A 25,581-nucleotide genomic window follows, 5' to 3' on the forward strand; every position below is an offset into this window, starting at 1 on the left:
GCTCTCATTATAAAAGCCAAGTGATGCAAAAGCACAGGAAAATCACATCTGATAGACCAGGGGTGTCAAACTCATTTCCATCAAGAGCCACATCAGCTTTATGGTTTCCTTCCAAAGGCCTTTGAATCCATGGATGGAAAATCCATGGATACAGAGGGCCTACTATTATTTTTTTACATAGTGGTCAGTGCTCTTTAGTTTTCTATGGTTCCCGTCCCCTTGATCTGGTCATGTAAGTGTGATTTATTGTTATAACTGTATTGTTTTACTTTTTTAATAATGTGTATTATGTTGTTATGTAATGTTTGTGTTTGCTTTTATGACTGTAAACAGCCCTGAGTCCCATCCAGGAGATAGGGCGGTATATAAATAAAGATTATTATTATTATTATTATTATTATTATTATTATTATTATTATTATTATTATTTTCCTGGAAACAGAGCTTACATTGTATTGTCGAAGGCTTTCATGGCCGGAATCACTGGGTTGCTGTATGGCCATGTCCCAAGAGCATTATTTCCTGACTTTTTGCCCACATCTAGCCTTGCAGCTTCAAAGCTGAGCTGCTTTCTGCCTGGGGGAATCCTTTGTTGGGCGGTGTTAGCTGGCCCTGATTGTTTCCCAACAAAGGATTCCCCCAGGCAGGAAGCAGTCAGGCTGTAAAGCTGCAAGGCCATTCAATGCTAATCAAGCCGGCCAATTGCAACATTCCCACTTGCCTCAAACAGACAATTCTTTCTCCCACCCTGGACAATCCACAGATATATAAACCTAGTTTCCAACAGACCGCACAACCTCTGAGGATGCCTGCCATACATGTGGATGAAATGTCAGGAGAGAATGCTTCTGGAACATGGCCACACATCCCAGAAAACTCACAGCAACCCAGGGCTTACAGTTTTTTTTCACTCTCAGCCTCTTCCCTCTCTTCACACTTTGCTCCCTATTCTTGTGTTAGAATCATTTCAAGCATTTTGAGCCGAAAGCCTAGTGGGAAATCCATAGGAGCACATATGTGTGTAGTAGCAGGAACAACCCAATTAATCCCACATGTGGAAGAGCATGTAGACAGGAGCTGTCTTCACAATGGAGAGGAATGTGCTCTCGACCCATATTGCCAGCCTGCACAAAAAGAGCAGCAGAGCCACGGCCCATTGCATTTTACACTCTAGTTCTTCACTATATGCAGAAGAAACTGCTTCAGAAAACACTTCTAAGTATCAGCAAGCTTCAGATCAGTCCGAACGCTAAGATTTCTTTGCCTCAAAGTGCTACGTACACAGAGGTGCATGATACCATAGATCTTCAAGTACGAAATCTGTTACAGCACAATTTCCAAGTCTTGCTGCACTAGCAACTTGTCCATTTCAGAAAGTGCGACCTATGCCAGCTTGATACCAAAAATAGGACATTGTGTCAGCACTGTGAGTTGTCTCTGTCAGCCCACAGTATTAGGGAATGCTTTAAAGGCATTATAGGACTCAAACCCAGGATATGACAAAAAAGACAACCACACTCAGATGTTGGAAAACCTGCACATGAAGTTTCTTCCAAACATGCTATACTTTCCATGGGCAACCTCAAAGTATACAACTGTAAGGTGCAACCCACCAGAGAAGGTGAATTTCATGTGGAGCATGGTCAAACATCAACCAGAAAATGCGGTTGTTCTGAGTTTCTTTCAGAAAAAAGCACTATACGAACCAATATAATATAATAATAATAATAATAATAATAACTGCTGGGAAATACTGTCCCCACCAAAGCAGACAGTGTCCAGCTTTGACAGTTGTGTCTGGTGGGCGCTGAGACCACAACTTCTTCATGGGGTTGGCTAGAATGAAGATTTTCCTAGAATAACTGTGAAAAAATAAATCCAATAAATGGATTGCCACTGAACAATGAGGAAAGAGGATACATATATAGTTTAAATAAAGAGGGTGGGCTGTCTTGAACACTGTTTTGGGAAGACCTTTCTCTTTAGACAACTGTTTGGTCTTCCAACCTGCTGGTATGTTCTACTGACTTTCGGGAGAAAAACAGATGTTAAGGTTACTTTCTCCCTTCCTCCTTTCTTTTAAAAATGTAAAACAGTTTGCTCCCTGAGGATTTACTGCTTTGACATTTATTACAAGCCGGTGGTGGGCAGGAGGAAGAATGGGTTTCCCTTGGCAGATCTCAGAGGGATTAGCAATAGATTTCAGTTTGTAACAGCAGCGGTAGCAACAAAATGATCCTCCTCCATACATTATTTTTTACCGCTGAAATAATAGCTAAACACCCAGGGATGGATTGTTTGCTAGAAGGATGTTTTTACTGATCAACATACACTCCAGTCCTACTCTATGTCTTTTGCACCAGATTTTGTTACATAGATCTCCAAATTATTTTTCCCCTAAGAAAGGCATTTGGCCCAAAGTACAGAAAGTTTGCCTTGCTGAAATGTGATCCTCTGCAGTTACAATGATGTTTACTTTTTCAGAGATCTGCCTCCATTCAAAGAGGCGAGGTTAAAAATATCAATCCATTTGCTTCTTGCATGGATGATCAATCACCAATTTGCTACTGCCCTGTCAGCACTTACAAGACTTGTTATTAGAGGATGCCTGCATGTGAGCTTTGGGAGCCGGATTATTTTTGGTCAAAAAGACAAGATAAAAATATAAGACAGTGTAAAAAAAGGAGGTCAATCAATTTAGTTGAGTTTAGTGTTTGTGAGACACTAAACTGTACATAGCCAGAAGTCCAGCATGGGAATTAAAAGGGCTGCTTCCTACCTTGAAATAGGGATGAGAGAGAAAGTTCATGTTGCCTACACTAATGACTTGTTTTGTGTTACTCGCGGGCTGTGGCGCAGGCTGGTTAGCAGCCAGCTGCAACCAATCACTCTGACCAAAGGTCATGAGTTCGAGGCCAGCCTGCGCGTGCATCTGTCTCTGTCTCTGTTCTATGTTATGGCATTAAATGTTTGCCTTATATGTGTAATGTGATCCGCCCTGAGTCCCCTTCGGGGTGAGAAGGGTGGAATCTAAATACTGTAAATAAATAAATAAATAAATAAATATAATTGTCCTCTGGGTGACAGATGCCAGTCAAGATTCCCGAGAGGACCTCAGTGTCCAAAGGGTCCACGGATTATACAGGTGAAAGCCATATGTAGGGAACCTTGACCCAAACCATGTCAGACTTTAAAGATCAAGAGCAACACTTTGTACTTTGCCCAGAAACTAATTGACAGCCAGGAGAGGGATTTTAGTATAGATATAATATGCTCACTCCTAGATGTTCCTGTAACTAAGTCTGGCTGCCATGTTTTGAATTAGCTGCACTTTCCAAACTTGGTACTGAGGTCATCTAATGTAAAGCACATTGCATAAGTCGAACCTTGAGGCGACCAGCGCATGAACTACCATCTTTAGGTCCTCTAATTCTTGGAAGAGGTTCAGCTGGTGTATCAGCCAAAGCTGATACTTCTGGCCATCACGTCTACCTGGGCTGACAGTGGAGAGATGGATCCAGAAGCCCTTGTCCCAAGCTGCAGACACAGTCTTTGAGGGGACTGTAACCCTGTCCAGAACTGGTTGACACACCTCCAAACCTAGGTTAGGACATTTGATGGAAAGCACCTCTGTCTTGTCTGGATTCAGTTTCACTGTGTTTTCCCTCATCCAGCCCATTGTCTCCTCCAGGCATTCATTCAGAGAAGACACACTATCCTTAGCTGAGGCTGCTTTTGAAGGCATGAAGAGATATATTTGGGTGTCATCAGCATCCTGATACCACCCACCCCATTCCTGCAGATGATATCTCCCAGTGGTTTCATGCAAATATTTAAAAGCATTGGGGATAGAATGGCCTCTTCTGAAATGTCATATAATAATTCCTTTTTGAAGAGCAGCTATCCCCAAGCCCCACCATCTGCCTGAGAGGTACAGCTGGGTTTTTCCCATAAGGGGAAAGGATGGCTAATTGACCCAAGAGTCTTCCAAAGTAAGGAGAGAAGACACTGCCTGAGAAAACAGAAGTCTTGTGCCTATCACAGAATCATAATCCACAGCATGAACTGTTCTTTTGTATCTCTGCTTGATCACACCACAAACAAAAAACAGCCAATTTATCAGCCCAAGCATCAACACTCAAATAACAATGTGAACGTATTCCTGACCATGTATAGTGGACAGATCAAGTGGTAACAGCTGGTAACAGTGCATATTCTTTGTGCGTGCAAACCAGAAACAAGGGAGAAAGACATGATGGGTTGTAGCGCCACAATGGTCTTCCTAGCATTCCATCAACCTTCTGCAAGCAAAAATGCACCCTGACCCATCCCAATCTTACCTGAGACACCCTGATGTGTTCTTGAAGACAGTTGTCCACTCGGCATCTCGAGGCTTCGAATCTTCATTGGGCTCATTCTCCCAACCGGAATGGGGAATGATGACTTCATTAGTCAGTGTCTGAAGACCGTGGTTAATGATCACCATTTTGAGTGGCTCATAGGAGGAGAGATTCCAAAGGGTACCTTTAACAAGAGAAACAGTGAGCAAGAGTCAGCAAAATCTTTGCATTAAATAATGACGTTCCTTAAGATTGATTAAAGAGGTTCAACCAATGGAACCCTCACAGTTCCGATTCAATTATTACAGCAAAAACTGGAACGGCATCATAGCAGATCATGTTATGGTCCTATTAGTTGTAGCGCTGCTGCTTCCTGATCTTTTAACTATCAGTTTGTAGCAGTCTTACTGTGCTAACAACACTGTTCGAGTCTAAGTATTGGAGTAGGCGTTCACACTCTTTTAGAATGGTTTTCACAGATAATTACCCAGGGTTAACAACAGGCTGAGTAATTGAGGAACAAGCAAAGCAAATTCATATCTGGGGGTAAACCTGAGTAGAACCAGCAATTTCCTAAACCAGTTTCAAGGAGCCTATGATCTTGCAGATATTGCTGGACTCCAGACAGGATGGACAATAATAATAATAATAATAATAATAATAATAATAATAATAATAATAATAATAAAACTTTATTTATACCCCGCCACCATCTCCCCAACGGGGACTCGGGGCGGCTCACATGGGGCCATGCCCAAGACAATACAATAAACAAAATATAAAAAAACAACATATCAAAATACAATTAAACAATACAAGAATAACACTACACAGTACAGAACAAAATCAAAGCAAACGCAGCATAACATAACAAGGGCGGGCCGCATGGACACAAAGTTAAAACTCGGGGTAAGAAGAGATAAGAATAATAGTCAGAAATGATGGGATTCATAGACAACAACCCCAACATTCTAGGAGAAGTTGCACTGCTTATTCCTGTGTTGTATGCTTAAAGGAAAGCATCTGTGGATTCCAAGCAGAATCTTGGAAGTGGGGATCGGCTCCCTAAATTCTCCATTGGCTGGGGAATTCTGGGAGTTGTTGCCCAAAAAGTATTTTTCCCCAGATCTTCTTATAGCATAGGTGGGTCAGAGCTGTTATACTCCGTTACATCTAAAGAGACACTCGAGGCTCTTTCAGAGGTCACTTTGAAGAGAGGGGCGTTTCAAATCATCAGAGGTCTGTTCATCATCTTGGCCTCTGAGGTTACGTCTGAAGTGCCACTTAAGCATCGGGTAGCTGGAGATAAAATTCCTGGCGGGACGTGCTGCCTACCTAACAATGCCCCTAAAAGGATTGCAGCAGGAGCACAGGTGCCCTTGGATGTGCAAAGCCATCGATTTGCTGTGAGAAAGGCACTGAGCATAAATTCCAGACCACATAAGGGATGGCAGGGTCCCATTGTTCTTGCCTCCCCTCCTGGTTCATACAAGGGCAGGACTGAGCTCTCCCTGAAAAACTCCTTCACCAATGTATTTCAGCAGTGCTGAAAACTGCATCTGATGTTTGCCACTACAAATATTGGCAGTTACTGCTTGTTAAATAGACAATGCCTGCCAGTAATGAAGTGTTTGCCAATTGGGAGGATCTCTGAAATGGGTCCTTTGATGGCTTCATGGATTTCCATGACCATTCTATAGAACAGAGAATGGGAACATGAATCAGAACTCCTATAATGTCCCACTCAGGGCTATGATGGGTAGAGTCGGACTACTGCAGTCCAAAAACATCTGGAAAACCATACAATCCCAGCTGTCAAAATCTTTAGGGAGGGTCCCTAGTAATACAGTGGCTTTAACCACTAGTTGACAACACATTTCAGCATACCTTGGGAATCTCCAAACATACTAGACAAAAGATTTCTCTCTCCCCTGGTTTCTCGGTTTGGCTTCATGCCCACTAACTGAGTCTACTATGAGGAGTGCTATACTTCCAAATATTTCTAACTGAGCTTGAGCTCTTGGGCAGATGATTCAGCCCAAACCCATCTTCATCACAGTTCCTGAGATCTTGAAGATAATGAGGAAGTTCCAAAAATTCAAGGGTGTCCACGTGATTGGGTGGAATGTGATCTGTTTAGGGCTTTGTAGGCCAAAGTCAGCACTTTGAATTGTGCTTGGCAGCAGACTGGCAGCCAGTGGAGCAGACGCAGTTGTATGCTCCCTGTACGCTACTCCAGTGAGCAGCCTGGCTGCCACGCATTGGACTACTTGGAGTTTCCAAACAGTCTTCAAAGGCAGCCCCATGTAGAGCACATTGCAGTAGTCTATTCGAGTCTGGCTTCTCAAGGTACGGGCACAGCTGGTGCACATTTGTTTCAGGTGGAGCTGAAAACTGGTCACATGATTCAACACAATAGCATTTGTGTTGTCGAAGGCTTTCATGGCCGGGATCACAGGGTTGTTGTATGTCTTTTGGGCTGTGTGGCCATGTTCCAGAAGTATTCTCTCCTGACGTTTCGCCCACATCTATGGCAGGCATCCTCAGAGGATGCCTGCCATAGATGTGGGCGAAACGTCAGGAGAGAATACTTCTGGAACATGGCCACACAGCCCGAAAGACATACAACAACAATAGCATTTTTGGACCTTCTTTAAGGACATGAGTAGATGGCTTGTCATGATGAGCATCTGCATTTCAAGATTTACCTCTACATTACTTCTTCCAGTGCAAAGTAGGAGAGGTTAGTCAATTGCTGTTTCTATTGAACCAGTGGTGTGTCACTATCCTACTTTTTGCTGTAATATATGAGAGGTTAATAATCTAGGGATCATTTCCTCTATACAGAATGCAAACATGCTCATTATGTATTGGAGGGAGCAACAAACCACGCAAAGTCTGAGAATGTACAACAGAGCATCCAGAATTCCACTGACAATGAAACTGTGATCCTGGCAGTGCCTTAAAGCTGCCTTAAAAATCAAAATCAGTTAAACACCCCTGCTAAGAGAACTTTATCCATTAACATTTTCCCCAATGGAAAAGAGGGCTCATCTAATAGAATTCTCTCTTGTTAGCGGATTGTGTAGATTTAGAGAAGGTTGTTGGGTTTAGGGTTGATTTTTATTTTATTTTATTTTGCATTGTATTTCTAAGCATTATCTTGATCACACATGTTAATTTGCCACAGAAGTGCCAAAGGGTTTCCCTCACACCAGTCGGGGGAGCGTCTTTTGATTCCTTTACAAAGCGTGATCCCAAATGGCTGAAGATTTCCAGCTCCACATATTTTTAAATCAGCTATTGTAAACATCAAACACCGGCTTCAGCAATAAGGTTTATTCTTTTCAAAGAAGATTATGATTGCTCTGCATGGTTAGAAAAGGAGGAGAATCTGTATTAAATTCTGGCTTTGCAAACAATTAAAGCTGCAGGCCCAGTGGCCGGGGGACTTACGTTGACGTTTGGTATCATAATATTTTAATAGGCCTAAAACAGCGATAGTTATTCAAAAGATAATCTTTATGCTTTTTTTCTCCCCTGAAGAAAAAGAAATTACTAGTACTGTTTGCAGGTTGTGGGGAAGGTCGGGAGGAGAGAACAGAAGCAAGTGTTTGCCTCGCTTTTCAGCAGTGTTCAAACTCACAGCTTCCTGTACCCCATCTCAAGCCACAAGGAGAGGCAAGTAACAAATACATTATTATTGCTATTATCATTATCATTATCATAATCATTATTGATTTTATTACATAAATTACATAAAACTACTTCTTACTCCAACCTTCACTCTGATATAGCTCTGTAAAAATGTCAGAATAGAGACATTGAGCAATGTTTCCCTTCCTTATGTTCACTCTGACTTGGCTTATTATATATGATGTATACTCATGTATAAGGCTAGAAATGTTTATATATATATATATAAAAAGAGTGATGGAATCCTGGCACCGAGCAAAACAACAAAACTAAACATCCCCCAACCTCGAAATTTCACAACACAATCCATCATCCATGCCTCGAGGTTGAAACCACAAAATATCACATCACAAACCTCCACAGGGCCTAAAAAACCCCAAAAATGAGAGCTATTCAGTGCAATTCCAATGGGCCACAGCAACGCGTGGCAGGGCACAGCTAGTGTGTGTGCGTGTGTGTGTATATATATATCAATACCAAAAACCTGGGTGAGCTTATACACAGCTCAATGTCTATATTGTACTTTAATTCTTATCAAAAATGAACCAACCCATTCTCTGAGTAGAGTGGAGAAAGCTCAGTCCATCCTGGGAGAACCAAAAGCAGTGGTTCCCAACCTTTGGTCCTCCAGTTGTTTTGGACTTCAATTCCCAGAAATCCTAGACAGCTTACCCGCTGTTAGGAATTGTGGGAGCTGAAATCCAAAAACACCTGGAGGACCAAAGGTTGGGAAACGGTGATCTAAACAAAGCACTGATCTCCAATACTGTGGGAAAAAATGAATGGGAAGTCATTTGATGTTGACTTCATGAATGGGAGATGTTGACAAGCTGGAAAGCATCCAGAGGAGGGTGACTAAAATGATTAAGGGTCTGGAGAACAAGCCCTATGAGGAGCGGCTTAAAGAGCTTGGCATGTTTAGCCTGCAGAAGAGAAGGCTGAGAGGAGACATGATAGCCATGTACAAATACGTGAAGGGAAGTCATAGGGAGGAGGGAGCAAGCTTGTTTTCTGCGGCCCTGCAGACTAGGACACGGAACAATGGCTTCAAACTACAGGAAAGGAAGGAGATTCCACCTGAACATCAGGAAGAACTTCCTCACTGTGAGGGCTGTTCGACAGTGGAACTCTCTCCCCCGGGCTGTGGTGGAGGCTCCTTCCTTGGAGGCTTTTAAGCAGAGGCTGGATGGCCATCTGTCGGGGGTGCTCTGAATGCGATTTCCTGCTTCTTGGCAGGGGGTTGGACTGGATGGCCCATGAGGTCTCTTCCAACTCTACTATTCTATGATTCTATGATTCTATGATTTTTCCTCTCTCTCCCATAATACTAAGATCCTGATTTGCCCAATCAAATCAAATGCTGGAATATTCAAAGCAGAAAAAGCATTTCTTCACATTGTTCATGGATGGCCACCAAATGAAACAGTTTAATGGATGGATTAGACAAGTTTGTGGAGGCTATAAATGGCTATTAGTTATGACAGCTATATGTTGTTTTCCAGCATCTCAAGATCAATTTATATAGACTATGAGAGAGAAGGTACTGTTTCTTTCATGGCTGACTTGTAATATTACCAGAGGTATTTGGATGGTCACCATTGGAAGAGAATTCTGGTTTCTGGTTCAGTCAAGGACAAATCTTTTGATTGAAAAACCAGACATCTCCATCATTACAATATAGGCAGTAAAATTAAGAAAAGACCACCTTACTAGTAAGAATATAGACACTGACCTGTAATGAGTTCACGCACTTCCATGTCATTTGTCTTCCGCAATAACCTGATCAAAGCTGGGATCCCATCACAATTCTTTATTGCCACTTTGTTCTCATTATCCTTCCCATAGGATATGTTTCTGAGAGCCCCACATGCTTTGCGGTGCACCTCCGGCTTTGGGTGGTCTAGCAGGCTCACCAAGATCGGGATCCCCTTGAGATGCCGCACGTCCTTCTTAATTTTATCGTTCTCGTAGCAGAGGTGCTGGAGGTACGCTGCTGCATTGGACTTGACGGGATCGATGGGGTGGCTGAGCATGGCAATGACTTCGGGGAGGTCAGGGTCCCGCCACCGAGGGTCTTTGCGGATGCTATCGATCGAAGGAGAACGCTTGCCCAGGCGGTCAATGCTCGCCATGCTCCCTCTTTCGGGCTGTGCCAAGGGCGCTGCGTAACTGCCATGCAAGTATGGGATTCTCTCGTCGACAACCTCAGTCTCAATAGGGTCATCATAGCCCCTGCTAAGAGAGCAAGAAGAAGAAAAACATTAGATTGCACTCTCACTTCAGAACTTCAGAACAGTATACCATTCTGGACTTTAGGAATGCTGCTCCTCCCTTTCATCTTCCAGGCCAATTTGATTTTTCTCACTGTTCGTACAAACTACAGTTTGTAACAGTTTTTATAAGTAAACTAGCTGTGCCCGGCCACGCGTTGCTGTGGCAAAGTATGGTGGTATGGGAAATAAAGTATTGAGAAATTGGTGGTAGTTAAGGTAAAGATAATCCAGTGCAAAGCAGATAATATGATTACAAATGGGTTATATAGCTGTGTGGAAGGGCCTTGAGTCTACACTGCCATATAATCCAGTGCAAATTAGATAATCTGTGGAAGAGGCCTAAGTGAGGCCTAAGTCTGCCTGTCCCCTGGGCTGAGTTGGTTGCTAGGAGACCAAGTGGGCAGAGATTAGCCCTCTAACTGGCAGCAATTGGATAAAAACAATTATTCCTTTCCCTTTAATTAGGACTTCATTTTTCTTTTCTTTTTGTTGTATCAACCTAGAGGCGTGGATGATGGGTTGTGTTGTCAAATTTTGTGGTTGGGGGCCTGTAGTTTTGTTGTTTTGCCAGTCGCCATGATGCCATCACTCATTTATATATATAGATGGCATATTGGCTTGCAAACAACCCAAACTTGCAATGTCAACTTGCCATGGCCTCCAGTTTCAGGGATATTTTTACATGATTGAGGATGAAGAGATTGTGGATGAAGAGCTATCACTCTAGATAAATCCATGTTATCGGTGGCCCGTCTAACTCAGTATTTTGAATTCTGGCTGGCAGAAATTCTCTAGAAATTCCTAAGGAGACAAACCAGGACCTTATGCATGGAGAGCATGTGCTGTTTCATTGAGCTAGGGTCCTTCCCTTGTTTATAAACCGCAACACATTTTTGCCACACACCTATAGTCACCATTTCTACAGTGAATTCCCAATGCCATGCACCCAAGCCTTCTGTCTGTCACTTACACCCTTTCTTCTACCTCAGAGCCCGCAGTTGCCCATGGGCTCATTCCCTCACTTTCAATTCTTTCAACTCCTGATTAACCCCTGTATCTTGTGTAAACAAATCAGAGCCAGAACCAAATCAAGGCGTTATCATCTCAGGATAACTAATCCTCTAAATGAGCCTCTTGTGGCACAACTGACACAAGTGTTATCAAACACTTCCACTATAGGATTACTTTAAGTATAAGATGAAATGATAAATAGGGAGCCCGAGGAACTCCGAGAAGCCGGGGGAAGCCAAAAATGAAAGAAGGAAGGGAAGGAAAAATACAGAGACATTTTCATTGATGTGCCTCTTGAAATACGTATAATTCATTAGTTTTTAGGGCTCCAATTTACAATGTCTCAACAGCTATTATGTCTGATTTTATGCAGGAGAGCTGTTTCCACTCCTCCGTATAAAGGAAGATAATAACATTACATTCATATTAATATTTGTCTGTGTAAGACACAATAATAATGAATGCCTAAAGGCCATTTCTAACTTCAGTATTTGGCTTGGCCTTCTCATACACAACATAAGCATGTGCTTCACTTTTGCTCCTAATGCTATTGTTCCCAGTTCCAAATGGCCAGAATGGGGCCTTCTAATCCCAAAATGAGCTCCTTTAAAGCTTTGAGAGATACTTTGAGAGATGCAAAGTATCCTTCAGTGATGGGACAGGCATGGAAGAGGCTCAGAAAACCAAACAATATCCTCCCTGAAGCAAGCAAATATCAACATTTATACCACACTGAATTGGACAACCAGTGACAACAGTAGAAGCACAACACTTGTCCCCCTCAGGACCCCAGGCCGAGTTTGTCCAAGCCAGAGCTTCTTAACTTTTGATCATCCAGACATTGTGGCTTTCAGGTCCCAGAAGTAGCTGACAGTTCTCACAAAGGTCACTAATCCCATGTGCTGAAGTTCCAAATATCTGGAGGTCCAAGATTTGGTCCTCAAGATATTTGGAACTCCTAAGCAACCCGCTTTCCTCTCACCTGTTTATTTGAGTTCTCCTCCAGAAATGGAGGTAGAGCAGAAGAAGACAATAAAGGCTCGCTTTCCTCAGATTCAGCATTTTATCCACAAATATAGCAGTGTGCTTCCAAATATCAGATGTTGGTGTACATAAGCAGGAAGGTGCTATAGCATGAGGACCAGCCCTACCATTAGGCTGAATAAGGCAATGGTCTGAAGTGGCAAGTGCAACTGAATTTTCTTCTGTTACTCCAATTTGTAAAAGAGTTGTATCTGCCCCACAATCCATCCTGGAGTTCCTAAGGTAGACTGCTGCTTTCGGATCTGGCAGAGGATTGAGCCTCTCTGTCAGCACTGAAAAAAAGATTCTGCTGATAGTACATGGACTCGAGAGGAGATCCCATCTTTCCCTTCAGAATGGGAAGCAAAATGTCCCTATATTGTATTCAGGGCAGGATTCTCAATGGATCAATTAATGTAATTGCTCCAGGTCCCTCATTGGCTACGGATCCAGTGTTGGGGCAAAAGATGTAGCTTCTTTCCTCTTCTTTCCCTGTCATTTCCTCAATGCTCCTTGAATAAATAAAAATCCCTATGATCAGGCAACTAGTCGCAGATGCAGCAGGGCTAGAAAAAAATCCACACATGAAAATATTTGTGCCGTTCTCTCTTTTTCCTTTATTTTACCTGATTATTATTTATCTATAACTTAGAATATGCCACCAATGCAGACAAAAGTATCCTTGCTTTGGAATTGGACCTCAACATCTTAATCCAACATTCATGTCATGTTGCACTCATATCCTCTTTGTGGAGCAACAGGATTCCAGTTTCCCACTGTGGACACTGAATTCTGCATTTGAAAAATATTTGTTCTTATCTAGAAAGGCTCAGGTTTGTAAACAACATACCAGGTGGAGGGAAGGGGGCTTTCTTTCCTCTCAGCAAGTACCTCAGACAGTTTACAACATGAGTTAAAGCAAAATACGGCTAAAACCAATCACGCATGCCCCTCATACTCTAAATGCACCAAATTCTGCTTGAACATAGCAGCTAAGCAAGGTCTGCCCTGCTGAGTATTTGGATGTGAGACCACCAATTAATCCATGGTGCTGTAGGCTATATTTCAAAGAAAGCCCTGGCAAAACCACCTCTGAGCTTTCCTTTCTTAAGAAAACCCTTTGAAATTGGGCACCATAACTTGACAGGTGACTAGGAGGCATATATATGCACACACAACTTAGGACATGCTGAAACGTTTCCCTCATTTGAATGCAGAGCTTTGACAGGTTAACTTTTTTACTACAACTCTCAGAACCCCCAAGCTGGCATGAGGAATCCTTGGTATTGTATTATTTAAAAGTAACTTGTTCAAGCTTTCTAAGAGTGCAAGCATATAGAAGAATACATGAAACATGCCCATCAACTCTAGCTTGTCATCTGCATACATGTAAAATAAATTACAAGAAGAACCTCCTTCCTCACAACCATCAATTTTGCACCTACCAGCGACATCTTTTGACCATCCAGATCTGGCTTGGAGGAAGCCAATAGCCATGTCGGTAGCTTCCCATCGTCAGACCAGGCGCAGCATATTGACAAAGGAACCCATTGCTCTTGGGGATGTAAGTGATGCTAGCTTAGGAGTGCCCAGAGCAACTATAACCCACTGTATTGCGATGAAATTGTACCTAAGGCTGTTTTTTGTTTGGACTTTGCTCCCACCAACCAAAGCCTTTGTCAATGAGACCATTATTGCAAAACAAACAGGATTACAGGCCACATCGCCATCCAATTAGTTGTTATAGGCACTCACCTTCAAAGAAGATTAGCCCTCTGAAACAATTTCCTAAGAAGCTACAAAAACACACAGCGCAACCAAGGAGGAGCTTTCAGTTCTCAATATAGCTTTCACTTCCCAAACACATTAACAGTCTACATGGAAACTATGTATAAGGTTTTAATGTGCAATCAACCTTCTAAAGAGGCCATATGGGTTCAAATTATTATTATTATTACAGTAGAGTCTCACTTATCCAAGCTAAACAGGCCGGCAGAAGCTTGGATGAGCGAATATCTTGGATAATAAGGAGGGATTAAGGAAAAGCCTATTAAACATCAAATCAGGTTATGATTTTACAAATTAAGCACCAAAACATCATGTTATACAACAAATTTGACAGAAAAAGTAGTTCAATACGCAGTAATATTATGTTGTAATTACTGTATTTACGAATTTAGCACCAAAATATCATGATATATTGAAAACATTGACTACAAAAATGGCTTGGATAATCCAGAAACTTGGATAAGCGAGTCTTGAATAAGTGAGACTCTACTATATTATTATTATTATTATTATTATTATTATTATTATTATTATTATTATTATTATCTCTCTGGATCAAGACCCAAAGCAACCTTAAAAACTATACAATTTACTTGTTTCTTTTCATTCTGAAATAACACTGTCAAGGTTACCGGCAGTAAGATTTTTGTGTTAACATATTAAAACATCACTTATTTTTGGTCTTTCCCACCACTACAATGCAGGCTTTGGGGAACTCTCTGAAACTAAAACTGTCCCTTGCACTCACAGAGGTTTGCTACACTTGTCATAGTAGTTTATGATAGTTTTTGAATTTTTCTGCAATTTAAGTTGGGATGGAACTGACATTTGCTATTCCCAACCTCAGAAGAAGGACTGACCTTCAGTTATCTGAGGTTGGGAATAGCAAATGTCAGTTCCATCCCAACTTAAATAACAGAAAAATTCAAAAACTATCATAAAGTCCTTCTTCTGTTTCTCCATATCTTAAAAAGACGGACACTTTTCCTTTTGCAGCTACTTATCCAAAGACTTTCTGGGAGTGAGGGAAGTATATTTTAGTTATTGTGCCTCGGAAGTGGCATGTTTACAACAGCAACAGAAATCATAGGAAGTGGAATATTATGGGTTGAAAAGGCTAGTCTGGAGGACTCCTTCCCACTGTTCAAGTTTAAGACAAAAAGTTCTGTTATGCCTCAACCATGTGGTCCTCGCCCAGACAGAGAAGATAATATACTGCATTCACAAGCTAAACACCTTTTGAAGAAACCATTTGGGGCTGTAAGACCCTGGAGAAGATGAATTAATGATGTAGAGAAATGCTTTGAGTACTTCCGGATGATCTAGCCATAAAAACTGATGGAAAGGAACTGGGTTTGATAGCAATGCATGACTTGTATGCAAGTGAGGAAAGGGTTACCACCAAAAGGCAGCTCTAGAAGCTACCAAAAATCTTCACTCAGATGCACAGCAACAAATATGTGTGAGTCACGGAGATTATGAAGAAGCGGCTAACACAATGAAAGATATAAAGGCGCACAGAGCAAATCTACCACAACAGTGGATTTGTTAGCTCAGCTGGGCAATTCAAGGAGCCAACATTGCAAAATGATTCAATGGCCTTTCTGCTGCTAGACAGTAGATATATTAATTGTCAAAACACTGTGGGGAGAAAAGAAGAGGGATTGCCTTAAGGACTGAAAAAGACACAAGTGAAAATAGCATCACATAAAAGCTGGAGGGTGGGGAATGTGGGGCCACGATCCGTGAGCATGATTCACACACAACAAAAGAGGAGAAGGATAGTTTGTTTATTTTCAGCTCTCTGGGTGGAGATGAGGAATATTAGGAAGGAGACAGATGAGCTCCAGGACTGAACAAATGGGCATTGTAGAGCAGGCAGGACCGAGAGAGGATGAAGGATTCTTGGCAAGGCTGGAAAGAAGATGAAGAAATATGACCACAGGAAAGACATCCCTATAAAAACACATAGTGAATGTGACAGGAGGCAGGGAAGGAGACAGGCGAGATATCCGTTGAAAGCAGGGCACCGAGACGGTAAATCTGGGGAGGGGTGGAAGAGGAGGCGATGATAGCATCTTAAAGCTTCATAGATATTTAGGAAGAAAGGAAGGATTCGATACATCTCTGAGCAGTGGCACTGACCAAGTCTGAGGCACTGTTCATGTATCTGTGTGAGACAGAGAAAGAGAGACAAAGAAAGGATGGAAGGAAGGAAGGTAAGAAGGGAGGAGGGACTTATACTAGGGATGGAAAGAATGTTTTCTTAAAAAATTAGAAATGGTCAAAAAGCAATTCTTTTGAGTGATGAGAAACCTTGACAGAAAGAATCCTGGACTGGTATCAATCACAGTTTAGGAAGAACACTTGCCATGCAGAAAATGCTGTTTTCTGTGCAAAATGATCATGTATGAACTTGATCCTGAACTGCAAACAGGCTTCAAAAATTGTGTGGTTTTGGAAGACTTTCTCACAATATCAAGAAAATTGCAAAAGTTCCTCATTGCTCCCTTCAAGAAGAAAATTAGTGAAGAAGATACATACAGTAGAGTCTCACTTATCCAACATAAACGGGCCGGCAGAACATTGGATAAGCGAATATGTTGGATAATAAGGAGAGATTAAGAAGAAGCATATTAAACATCAAATTAGGTTATGATTTTACAAATGAAGCACCAAAACATCATGTTATACAACAAATTTGGCAGAAAAAGTAGTTCAATATGCAGTAATGCTACATAGTAATTACTGTATTTACGAATTTAGCACCAAAATATCATGATGTATTGAAAACATTGACTACAAAAATACGTTGGATAATCCAGAATGTTGGATAAGCGAATGTTGGATAAGTGAGACTCTCCTGTATATGAGACCTACAATAAACTGTAGAATGAACGCTGCTATTGAGAACTCCAGGCAGGGAGGAAGAGGAGATTAGGCAAAATTCACAGAATAAATATATCAACAATGATACCCAGCTCTGATGGTATATATTAAACCTCCATACTGGGAAGGAAAAAAATTCTACAATGACCACACCAGAGCTTGGAAGTTAGTTTTTTGGACTACAACTTTCATGCTCTGAATTCTGTTGAACTTCCCAGAATCATCTGATTGAGTAGTGGACTCAAGAAGCCTTTGGCTGGACCTAACAGGGCTTACTTTATGTTCTTCTGTGATTAAGACTGGTTAAAAATAAGGACAGGCATATGAATACATAGTGCTACGCAGACAGATGGAAAATCTGTGTTGTATTAGAAGACGGTCTCTGAAGTGCAATGCTATTCTCCCCTTCACCACATATTTCCAATCTATATTCAAATGTGACCGTTATGAAAAATAGGTCAGCAGTGAGAAAAATGAGGAACAGAGAGAGAAATAAGAGTGCAGAGCAAATGGCCAGCTACCTGTCCAATTGCATATGTAAGCAACTGACAATTAGCAAAGAGGTGCTTAACCTATCTGCTGGAATTGCTGGCAGACAGAATGAGATTGTTCAGTTGCATGTAAGCACAAAAGACAGACTCAAGAGACCGCCTATATAATACACATACATAAAATTGTAATCCACTGTTGTCACTATTCTTATGGGTTAACACTAAGAGGTGAGGCTCTCACTTCTGAATTAGCTCAACTAGCGCAATACATTGCATACACTGCCTGGCTACGGTTGTTTGAGAAATCTTCAACCAAATCATGCATGGAGCCAGGGGATCAAGAGAATCACCTCCTTGCTAATCTAAATCCCATGAGGGAAAATGCAAAACTTTTCTGCACAGCGAGAAGGTTTTTAGCATTTTCACTAAGTGAAATGTCACGCAGATTGTGCATGATGATGTTATTTTCTTTTTGCTTTTTTTTTGCACACACTAGCTGTGCCCGGCCACGCGTTGCTGTGGCCTTGTCTGGTGGTGGTGGTGAGAAATTGTTGAGGTAGTGGTGGTATTGAATGTCTGTTGTATGGTAGTCTTTATGTTTAGTATGCACACTGAAGTGGATTATATGGCAGCGTGGAGTCAAGATAATCCAGTTCAAAGCAGATAATATAAGATTCTAAATGGGTTATATAGCTGTGTGGAAGGGCCTTGAGTCTACACTGCCATATAATCCAGTTAAAATCTGATAATCTGTGGAAGAGGCTTAAGTGAGGCCTAACTGTGCCTGTCCCTTGGGCTGAGGAGGTTGCTAGGAGACCAAGTGGGTGGATCTTAGCCTTCTAACTGGCAGCAATTGGATAAAAACTATTATTCCTCTCCCTGTAATTAGGACTTTATTTTTCTTTTCTTTTTTGTTGTATCAACCTAGAGCCGTGAATGATGAGTTGTGTTGTCAAATTTTGAGATTGGGGGGCCTGTAGTTTTGTTGTTTTGTCCGCTGCCCTGATGCCATCACTCTTTTATATATATAGATTGTTATCAGGGCTGTCTTATTACATGGATTGGGAGAAAATATACACACCGGACAGGGTGTCTACGTTTTTGGTCAGTAATCCTGCCCAGCTATACTGGCGGGATCTCTGTGTAAGTGGAGAAAGGCCACCAGATCTATTGACACATATCCTAGTCACATCATGGTATAACAAAGATTTACAAAGCATTGCCAATGCCAACAGTCTCTAATATCTGGAACCGCCTTATCTGAAAGACCAATCCATGCAAATAGTTCCTCTGGTGCAACTTCCCAATCTTCCAAGATCTACTAAGTGAGTTAGAGAATGTCAGGGAGAGTTGAGTAGTGGCCCCATCACTTTGAAAGGTCTTTTACAGGGTCTTAGATGAACTGTGAAAAGTCTCATTAGCTAGAGTGTTTTTATTCTGCAGATGCACCTGTCAACTGCTCCTACTTTTTCTGTGTTATATATGTTCTACATTATAATTTTACAGTTGAAATGAGTTTGTGTTTTAGGGTATTACAATCTGCCTTCGGAGGGAGATAAAGGAGCCTACAAATAATTAATAATGAAATTAAATCAATAAATAAAATGCAGCATGTCTAGTAATTGCAATAATAATAACAATAACAATAATAATAGCAGCAGTAATAGTGAGGGGGAGAGGAGGAAAACAAGAAGTCCACATATTGGCTGTTTCTCTGTGTTACAACAGTGCCAGTTGTATTTTTTATCCATTGGCCAAATTTCATTTATTGCTATAATTATTAACCTTTCAAGACTTATTGAAAATCGATTCCTTTGCTCACTTCTAAGTGAGGATAGCTGTTGGGCTCTCTCTTCATGTCCAATCTCTGAGGGATCGTTGTTTATACCAGGAGGGGGAGAACTGTGACAGTAAATCAGTGCAACATGCTACTAAATGGAGAAATGGATGCCTGAACCGTTGAGCAACAGAAATGTGGCAGAAAGTCTTTTTAAAGGGGGAATCGGCCAAGTTGTTGGACACAGGGGATAAATCATCTGCACTGGGTCCCAAGTGGCATCTTGAGATGAAAGGTGAGCCTTGACTCTGATACAATCATTTCCTTTATGTCCATTATTTGGCCTATAAGTGCTTCTGTTTATAAGGCCAATATATGTACCACCAGCTTTACACAAGCTCCAGAAAAGGAAAACCTTAGAAGAGAAGACAACCAAAATTGCCGAAATGGGGATGGACAGAATAGAGACTGTTGGCATTGGCAATGCTTTGTAAATCTTTGTTATACCGTTATGTGACTAGGACACGTGTCAATAGATCTGGCGGCCCTTCTTTCCAACTAAATACAATTATAATTACAATCAATCCTGTATGTGTTTGGTTTTCTCAGTGGATGAGCTGCAGCTCTTTCTGTTACAGTCATTTACTGAGATGCCCCCATGATCGGTGTCTTTCAGAACAAGCCTTGAAACTTTGAACTGCCTTGACCTCATAGCATTCCAAACTAAAAAGCCTGTATGGTAAATTGGTGACTGTGGTGGAATGAGGCTGGACAAGCTAAGTCAATGGTTCTCAACCTGTGGGTCCCCAGATGTTTCTGGCCTACAACTCCCAGAAACCCCAGCCAGTTTACCAGTTGAAGGCCAAAACATCTGGGGACCCACAGGTTGAGAACCACTGGTCTAGGTTAAAGCCTCCAACCAGCCATGAAGCTCACTAGATAGAGGAGATTTTGAGCAAGTCACTGTCACTCGGGTTGAACTTCTCCTCCAGGTTTTTGTCAAAATGAAGGCCAGGAGAACCAAAGCTTTTTGAGGGAAATCAGACATCAAAAAGGCAAAAGGGTAATATAGAAAACATGTCAGCACCAGCAGATGAATGTAAAACAAGAGAAATTGATTCTTGTAAGAAGCATGTTCGCCATGTTTAACATTTATCCATTCTACTTCCATCTCTAGAAATTCAGGAAGTAATAGATGGCTCTTCCTCCCCCTGTTTTATCCTACAGCTTAGTTAGTTAGTGGATAACACCACTACCTCTGCTGTTTATTCGTGTTCTTTTGTAGACACTCCAGCTTGTGTTTTTTAAATGGAGCTTTCCACCTGGCTAGAACCACCTTGGCCATTTTGTGGTGCCTCCCACATAATGTCCTTGAAAAGCCAAATTGCCCATCACCTGGACTTAAAAACCATTCTGTTCTAACTCCTACAACATATCAAATCTGGATCCAACAAGGAACTCCAAATTAAGACAAGAAGAGGCAAAATTAACAAAGACGTTTGAAGCACGTTGAGCTGGCAGCTATGTGACATCATTATTATATTTATTCTTGTCAGTTTCAATTGTCATCCAGTGCAGATCTTGCTTTTCAGAAGAAAAAAGGAAGAGAAAAAACTCTCAAACGAACACAAAAAAACCTCCCCCTGCAATCAAAGGCTAATTACTGTTGAGCTTCATCATTAAATAGAAAACATTATTTATTGTCAGAGGCTCCTTGGAAATGAAAGACGAGGGCTAATTTATTCATGCAAAAATTGCTTTGGGTATTTCTGAAGTCAGGAAGAGACAACACCTTAAATAGCAGACCCTGCACTCGCCTCATTATGTATCTACAAGCAGCATTCAAATTAAATTGCTTGTCAAAGTGCCTTGATCATATTTAAATATGGAGAGAGACAAGCACACCAAAAGAAACTCCAAAAGAGGAGGAAGAAACTTGTAAGGAAGTTGGTCCTATGGAGACACCACAGATTAAGGCATCAAAGGGATGCCCCCAATATTTTAAGCATGCAAATATATAGGGGTACTTTAGTTTTGGTTCTTTAGTTTGCATGTTATTTTGCAGTATTGTAACAAATGCCTTGAACAGATGTAGCATTAATTTAGGTGCACTCCACAATTGTATGAAGTCGCATCAAGAGTGAGAATAAGAGTGAGACGAGTGTTTCCTATCCCTATATTAAAGCCAAATCAATGTAAAATCAAGAGGAAGAAACACTTAAACACCACCTAATAGAATTGTGGGATATGAAGACACACAGCCAATTCTCAACCGCAGGAAGCAAAATCACCAGTAAGACCCTAACTATATGAAAAAGCAGTAACAGAATGTTCTCACTAGAGTGTCCAACACACCTCTATCCAAGAGGCAAAGCTCTCAAATTCTTCTTAATGTACTGAATAGATTTTGTGGTGGATCTTACTCATTCAGTTCTATGGTAGTCAGCCTACTAAATGGCCTAAATACTGTCAAAGTGCAAAATTCAATCTTTGAGAAAGACCTTTTTAAGAAAGAAAGCCTTCTGGATATAACAATTTTATCATTGTCTTCCCTTTCAGACAGCTTCCTAAATAACGCACTGGCATTTTGGCAAGCTTTCTAGGAATGAATTGTGCATTCCTGGCTTGCCTTTTCTCTCCTTACAGTGGTTCTCGGTTAAACTGAGAATAGCCAATTGTTAAATAGGTTACCTGCTCAATCCTACAGACGAATTTAGCGTATGGAAAAAGCTAGCATGTCAGGAAGAAGGCTAGGCTAGATGCCTTATTCATAACAGAATCCGCTATGTTCACATTGGTACAAAAACCTTTTCTCTACACCAGGGGTCCCCAAACTAAGGCCCGGGGGCCGGATGTGGCCCTCCAAGGTCATTTACCTGGCCCCCGCCCTCAGTTTTATAATATAATATTTTATATCAGTTTTAATAATATATTGTATATACTTATAATATTGATAATAATCTTATGTTATACAATATAATACTAATAGTAATACCATATAATAATATTAATTATATGTTATATATTACATATTATATAATAGTATAGTGGTATAGTTCAATATAGTAATATATAACGCGGATATTGTGTTATGCTAATAATATAATATATTGTATGTACATACAGCTGCTCTGAGTCCCCTTCGGGGTGAGAAGGGTGGGATATAAATGTAGTAAATAAATGCAGTAAATAAATAATTAATTTTAGACTTAGGCTCGGCCAAAGTCTGACATGACTTGAAGGCACACAACAACAATCTTAATTAACTTGACTATCTCATTGGCCAGTAGCAGGCCCACACTTTCCATTGGAATCCTAATAGGTTTATGTTGGTTAAAATTGTTTTCATTTTTAAATATTGTATTATTCTTTTGTTGTTGTTGTTGTTGCATTACAAATAAGACATGTGCAGTATATATGTGTGTGTGTGTGTTTATATATATTTATATATACAATATAATTTACAATAATATATAGTAATTATAACATATTGTATATACATATAATATTCATAATACAATCTAATAATACGATATAATACTAATAATACAATATAATATTAATTATATATTATATTTTACATGTAATATTACCAATAATATTACAATATATTGATACAGTACAATATAGTAATTTATTACCAGTATTGTGCTATGCTAATAGTATAATATTGTATGTAAATTTAATTTGTAAGCCGCTCTGAGTTCCCTTCGGTGTGAGAAGGGCAGCATATAAATGTAGCAAATAAATAAATAAATGTGCAGTATGCATAGGAATTTGTTTGTTTGTGTTTTTTTTCAAATGATAATTCGGCCCCTCAACAGTCTGAAAGATTGTGGACCGGCCCTCTGCTTAAAAAGTTTGGGGACCCCTGCTCTACACAAACACCATGAATGAGCAAACCAGCTTTCCCAACCTGAAGCCCTCCAGATGTTTTAATTACAGAATCCCAACATTCCAGATTGGCCAGGATGATCTGGTGGACATCAGCTGGAGAAAGCTGCATTGAACAATACTCATGTGAATGGATGCATAAAGAAAACAAATATCCAACAGAGTTATTTTACCTTCCTTTATGAGGCCTTCCTCTCTCAGGCATCCCAGCTGATGTCCTGCGGTTCACTGTTGAGTATTCTGGGTCAAGCTCATAGCCTTCATCGTCGACCCCAAGGCTGCGGTTATCATCTTCAAGGCCATATGGCTCTGGCTGGAATCGTTCTGGCTGGGAGCGGTTCAAGTCTGCATTGCTCCCTGTTGGCACCTGAGGTTGGGGCAGTGGACCGTAGTTGTCCCTTCTGCTTGGCAACGTGAAACTACCATCCTCTGGCCGGTAATTGTTCCCCGGGACATAGGCATAACGTGGACGGTAATTTATGCCGCGGGACAAGCTACCATAGTTGTCAGGGAGGTCTCCATAACCATCGTGGCCAACAAAAGGGCGATACTGGCCATCATGACTGTCTGGATAGGAGTCATTGTAGCTGTTGTAAGATCGGGTCAAGGTAGAAGAAGCTTGTGGTGTGATGTATCGCTCCCCATTCTTCATGTGCCGTCTGTCTATAGAGTCGGTGTAACTGCCCATGGGAGACGATCCATCCATCACAGGGAGGCCGTCGGGTCCAAGTGGCACCTGGCGCACAGTCCTAGTTGTGACAGTTTTGACCATTTTGGTTACCTGCAAAGCAGAAAGATTCATGCAATTATACCTCTTTTCTCCTCTTCCAAATGTCATATCTTAGGACTAATTTTTAAACAGTTTGAGTAGTATAGCTGACGGACAAATATCACTTCTATGCAATATCTTTATAGAACAACCCAAGAGCCATTTAAATTCTAGAATGCTTCAACAGGAATACAGTGACTCAGAGGTTTCATGTTACATTTGTGCAACACACCTACACATTGCAGCTGACACACTAATATGTCGAGATACACAGTTTGGAAAGCTCTGCTCTGGGACATTTTTAACTTTGTACTGTATGTTTTGTTGTAGTTTTTTTGTTAGGGAAAACTCCCAAAAACAGCAGAGCATCCAAAAATATGCAAACATGATACTTATAGTTGAGCATTCAATTCACAGCAAGCAGATCATGAAGTGCCATGTGGTTGTAAAGAATTTAGAGCTTAGGAAGCAAACATGCAGAGTTCAAAAGGTTTATTTACAAAAACAATAACTCAATTTCTTAATAGTAAAAGAACTGGGTCTGGCTGCCTTGAGTCCACTTGCGGAGAAAGGTGGGGTAAAAATATCTTAAATAAATAAATGCATAGACAGATCTGTTCTAAGAGTCTCTCTTCTCCGCTCCTCTCGCTCACCCACCACTTACAGATTGGCTTGAGTCCCAAAAAGGATTTACTGCATCTCCACCAAAAAAAACCCACCATTCATTGTCCCATCCATGGAGGGAGTAGGAATTCCACAGAGCTTTAGAATAGTCATAATAATTGCTCCCTTTCCTTATAGTTTACTATTAGCCATAAAAAGACTTGCCCATAAAAGGAGGAAAACAGACTCATTTTTTTAAAAAATACATTCAAAAGAGGAATAGAAATCAATACATTAGCTTTCACAACCCCAGGAAAAGGACAAAATAATCTTGAGAGGGAGATCAAATGATTTTCAAAGCTTTTAGGATAGGTTTCACAAATCAACATGTATTTGAAAAAAATAAGCATTTCCATTCCATCTGCAGCATAAAACGAAGCCCAGTGGTTAATGGGTAAATCCGTGCTTGGAGAATACAGCTATTTAGAAGTTGAGAGACCCAGAGAGAGGGAGGAAAGAAGAAAGAAACATTTAGATCAACAGCGACTGATTTTAAAAGTAATGATCAATAATAATAATAATAATAATAATAATAATAAATCGCACAGACAGACTACAAACAGAGGCACAACTATGTGGCCCAAATGATTCATTGGAACGTATGCCTCAAGTACCACCTTCCAGCAGTAAAGAACTGGTGGGATCACAAACCTGCAAAAGTATTGGAAAACGAACACGCAAAGATACTGTGGGACTTCCAAATCCAGACTGACAAAGTTCTGGAACACAACACACCAGACATCACAGTTGTGGAAAAGAACAAGGTTTGGATCATTGATGTTGCCATCCCAGGTGACAGTCGCATTGACGAAAAACAACAGGAAAAACTCAGGACCTCAAGATTGAACTTCAAAGACTCTGGCAGAAACCAGTGCAGGTGGTCCCGGTGGTGATGGGCACACTGGGTGCCGTGCCCAAAGATCTCAGCCGGCATTTGGAAACAATAGACATTGACAAAACTATGATC

At 40.9% G+C, this 25,581-nt stretch overlaps 1 protein-coding gene across 14 annotated transcripts in view; it reads right to left on the minus strand.

The window, feature by feature from the left end:
* arvcf (ARVCF delta catenin family member) overlaps positions 1-25,581 on the minus strand; it is a 315,018-nt gene that overhangs the window by 78,454 nt on the left and 210,983 nt on the right. For 11 of the 14 annotated variants that reach the window (XM_062958527.1, XM_062958520.1, XM_062958518.1 and 8 more), the window contains 3 exons: positions 23,356-23,963; positions 9,769-10,271; positions 4,341-4,524 (listed from right to left, as the gene is read on the minus strand). In XM_062958527.1, the coding sequence (XP_062814597.1) occupies positions 4,341-4,524; positions 9,769-10,271; positions 23,356-23,963 (1,295 nt within the window). The remainder of the gene's footprint in view (positions 1-4,340; positions 4,525-9,768; positions 10,272-23,355; positions 23,964-25,581) is intronic. The other 3 variants (XM_062958522.1, XM_062958523.1, XM_062958526.1) reach the window with 1 other exon arrangement.

This window comes from Anolis carolinensis, chromosome X (genome assembly GCF_035594765.1).
Source record: "Anolis carolinensis isolate JA03-04 chromosome X, rAnoCar3.1.pri, whole genome shotgun sequence".
NCBI classification, from domain to species: domain Eukaryota; kingdom Metazoa; phylum Chordata; class Lepidosauria; order Squamata; family Dactyloidae; genus Anolis; species Anolis carolinensis.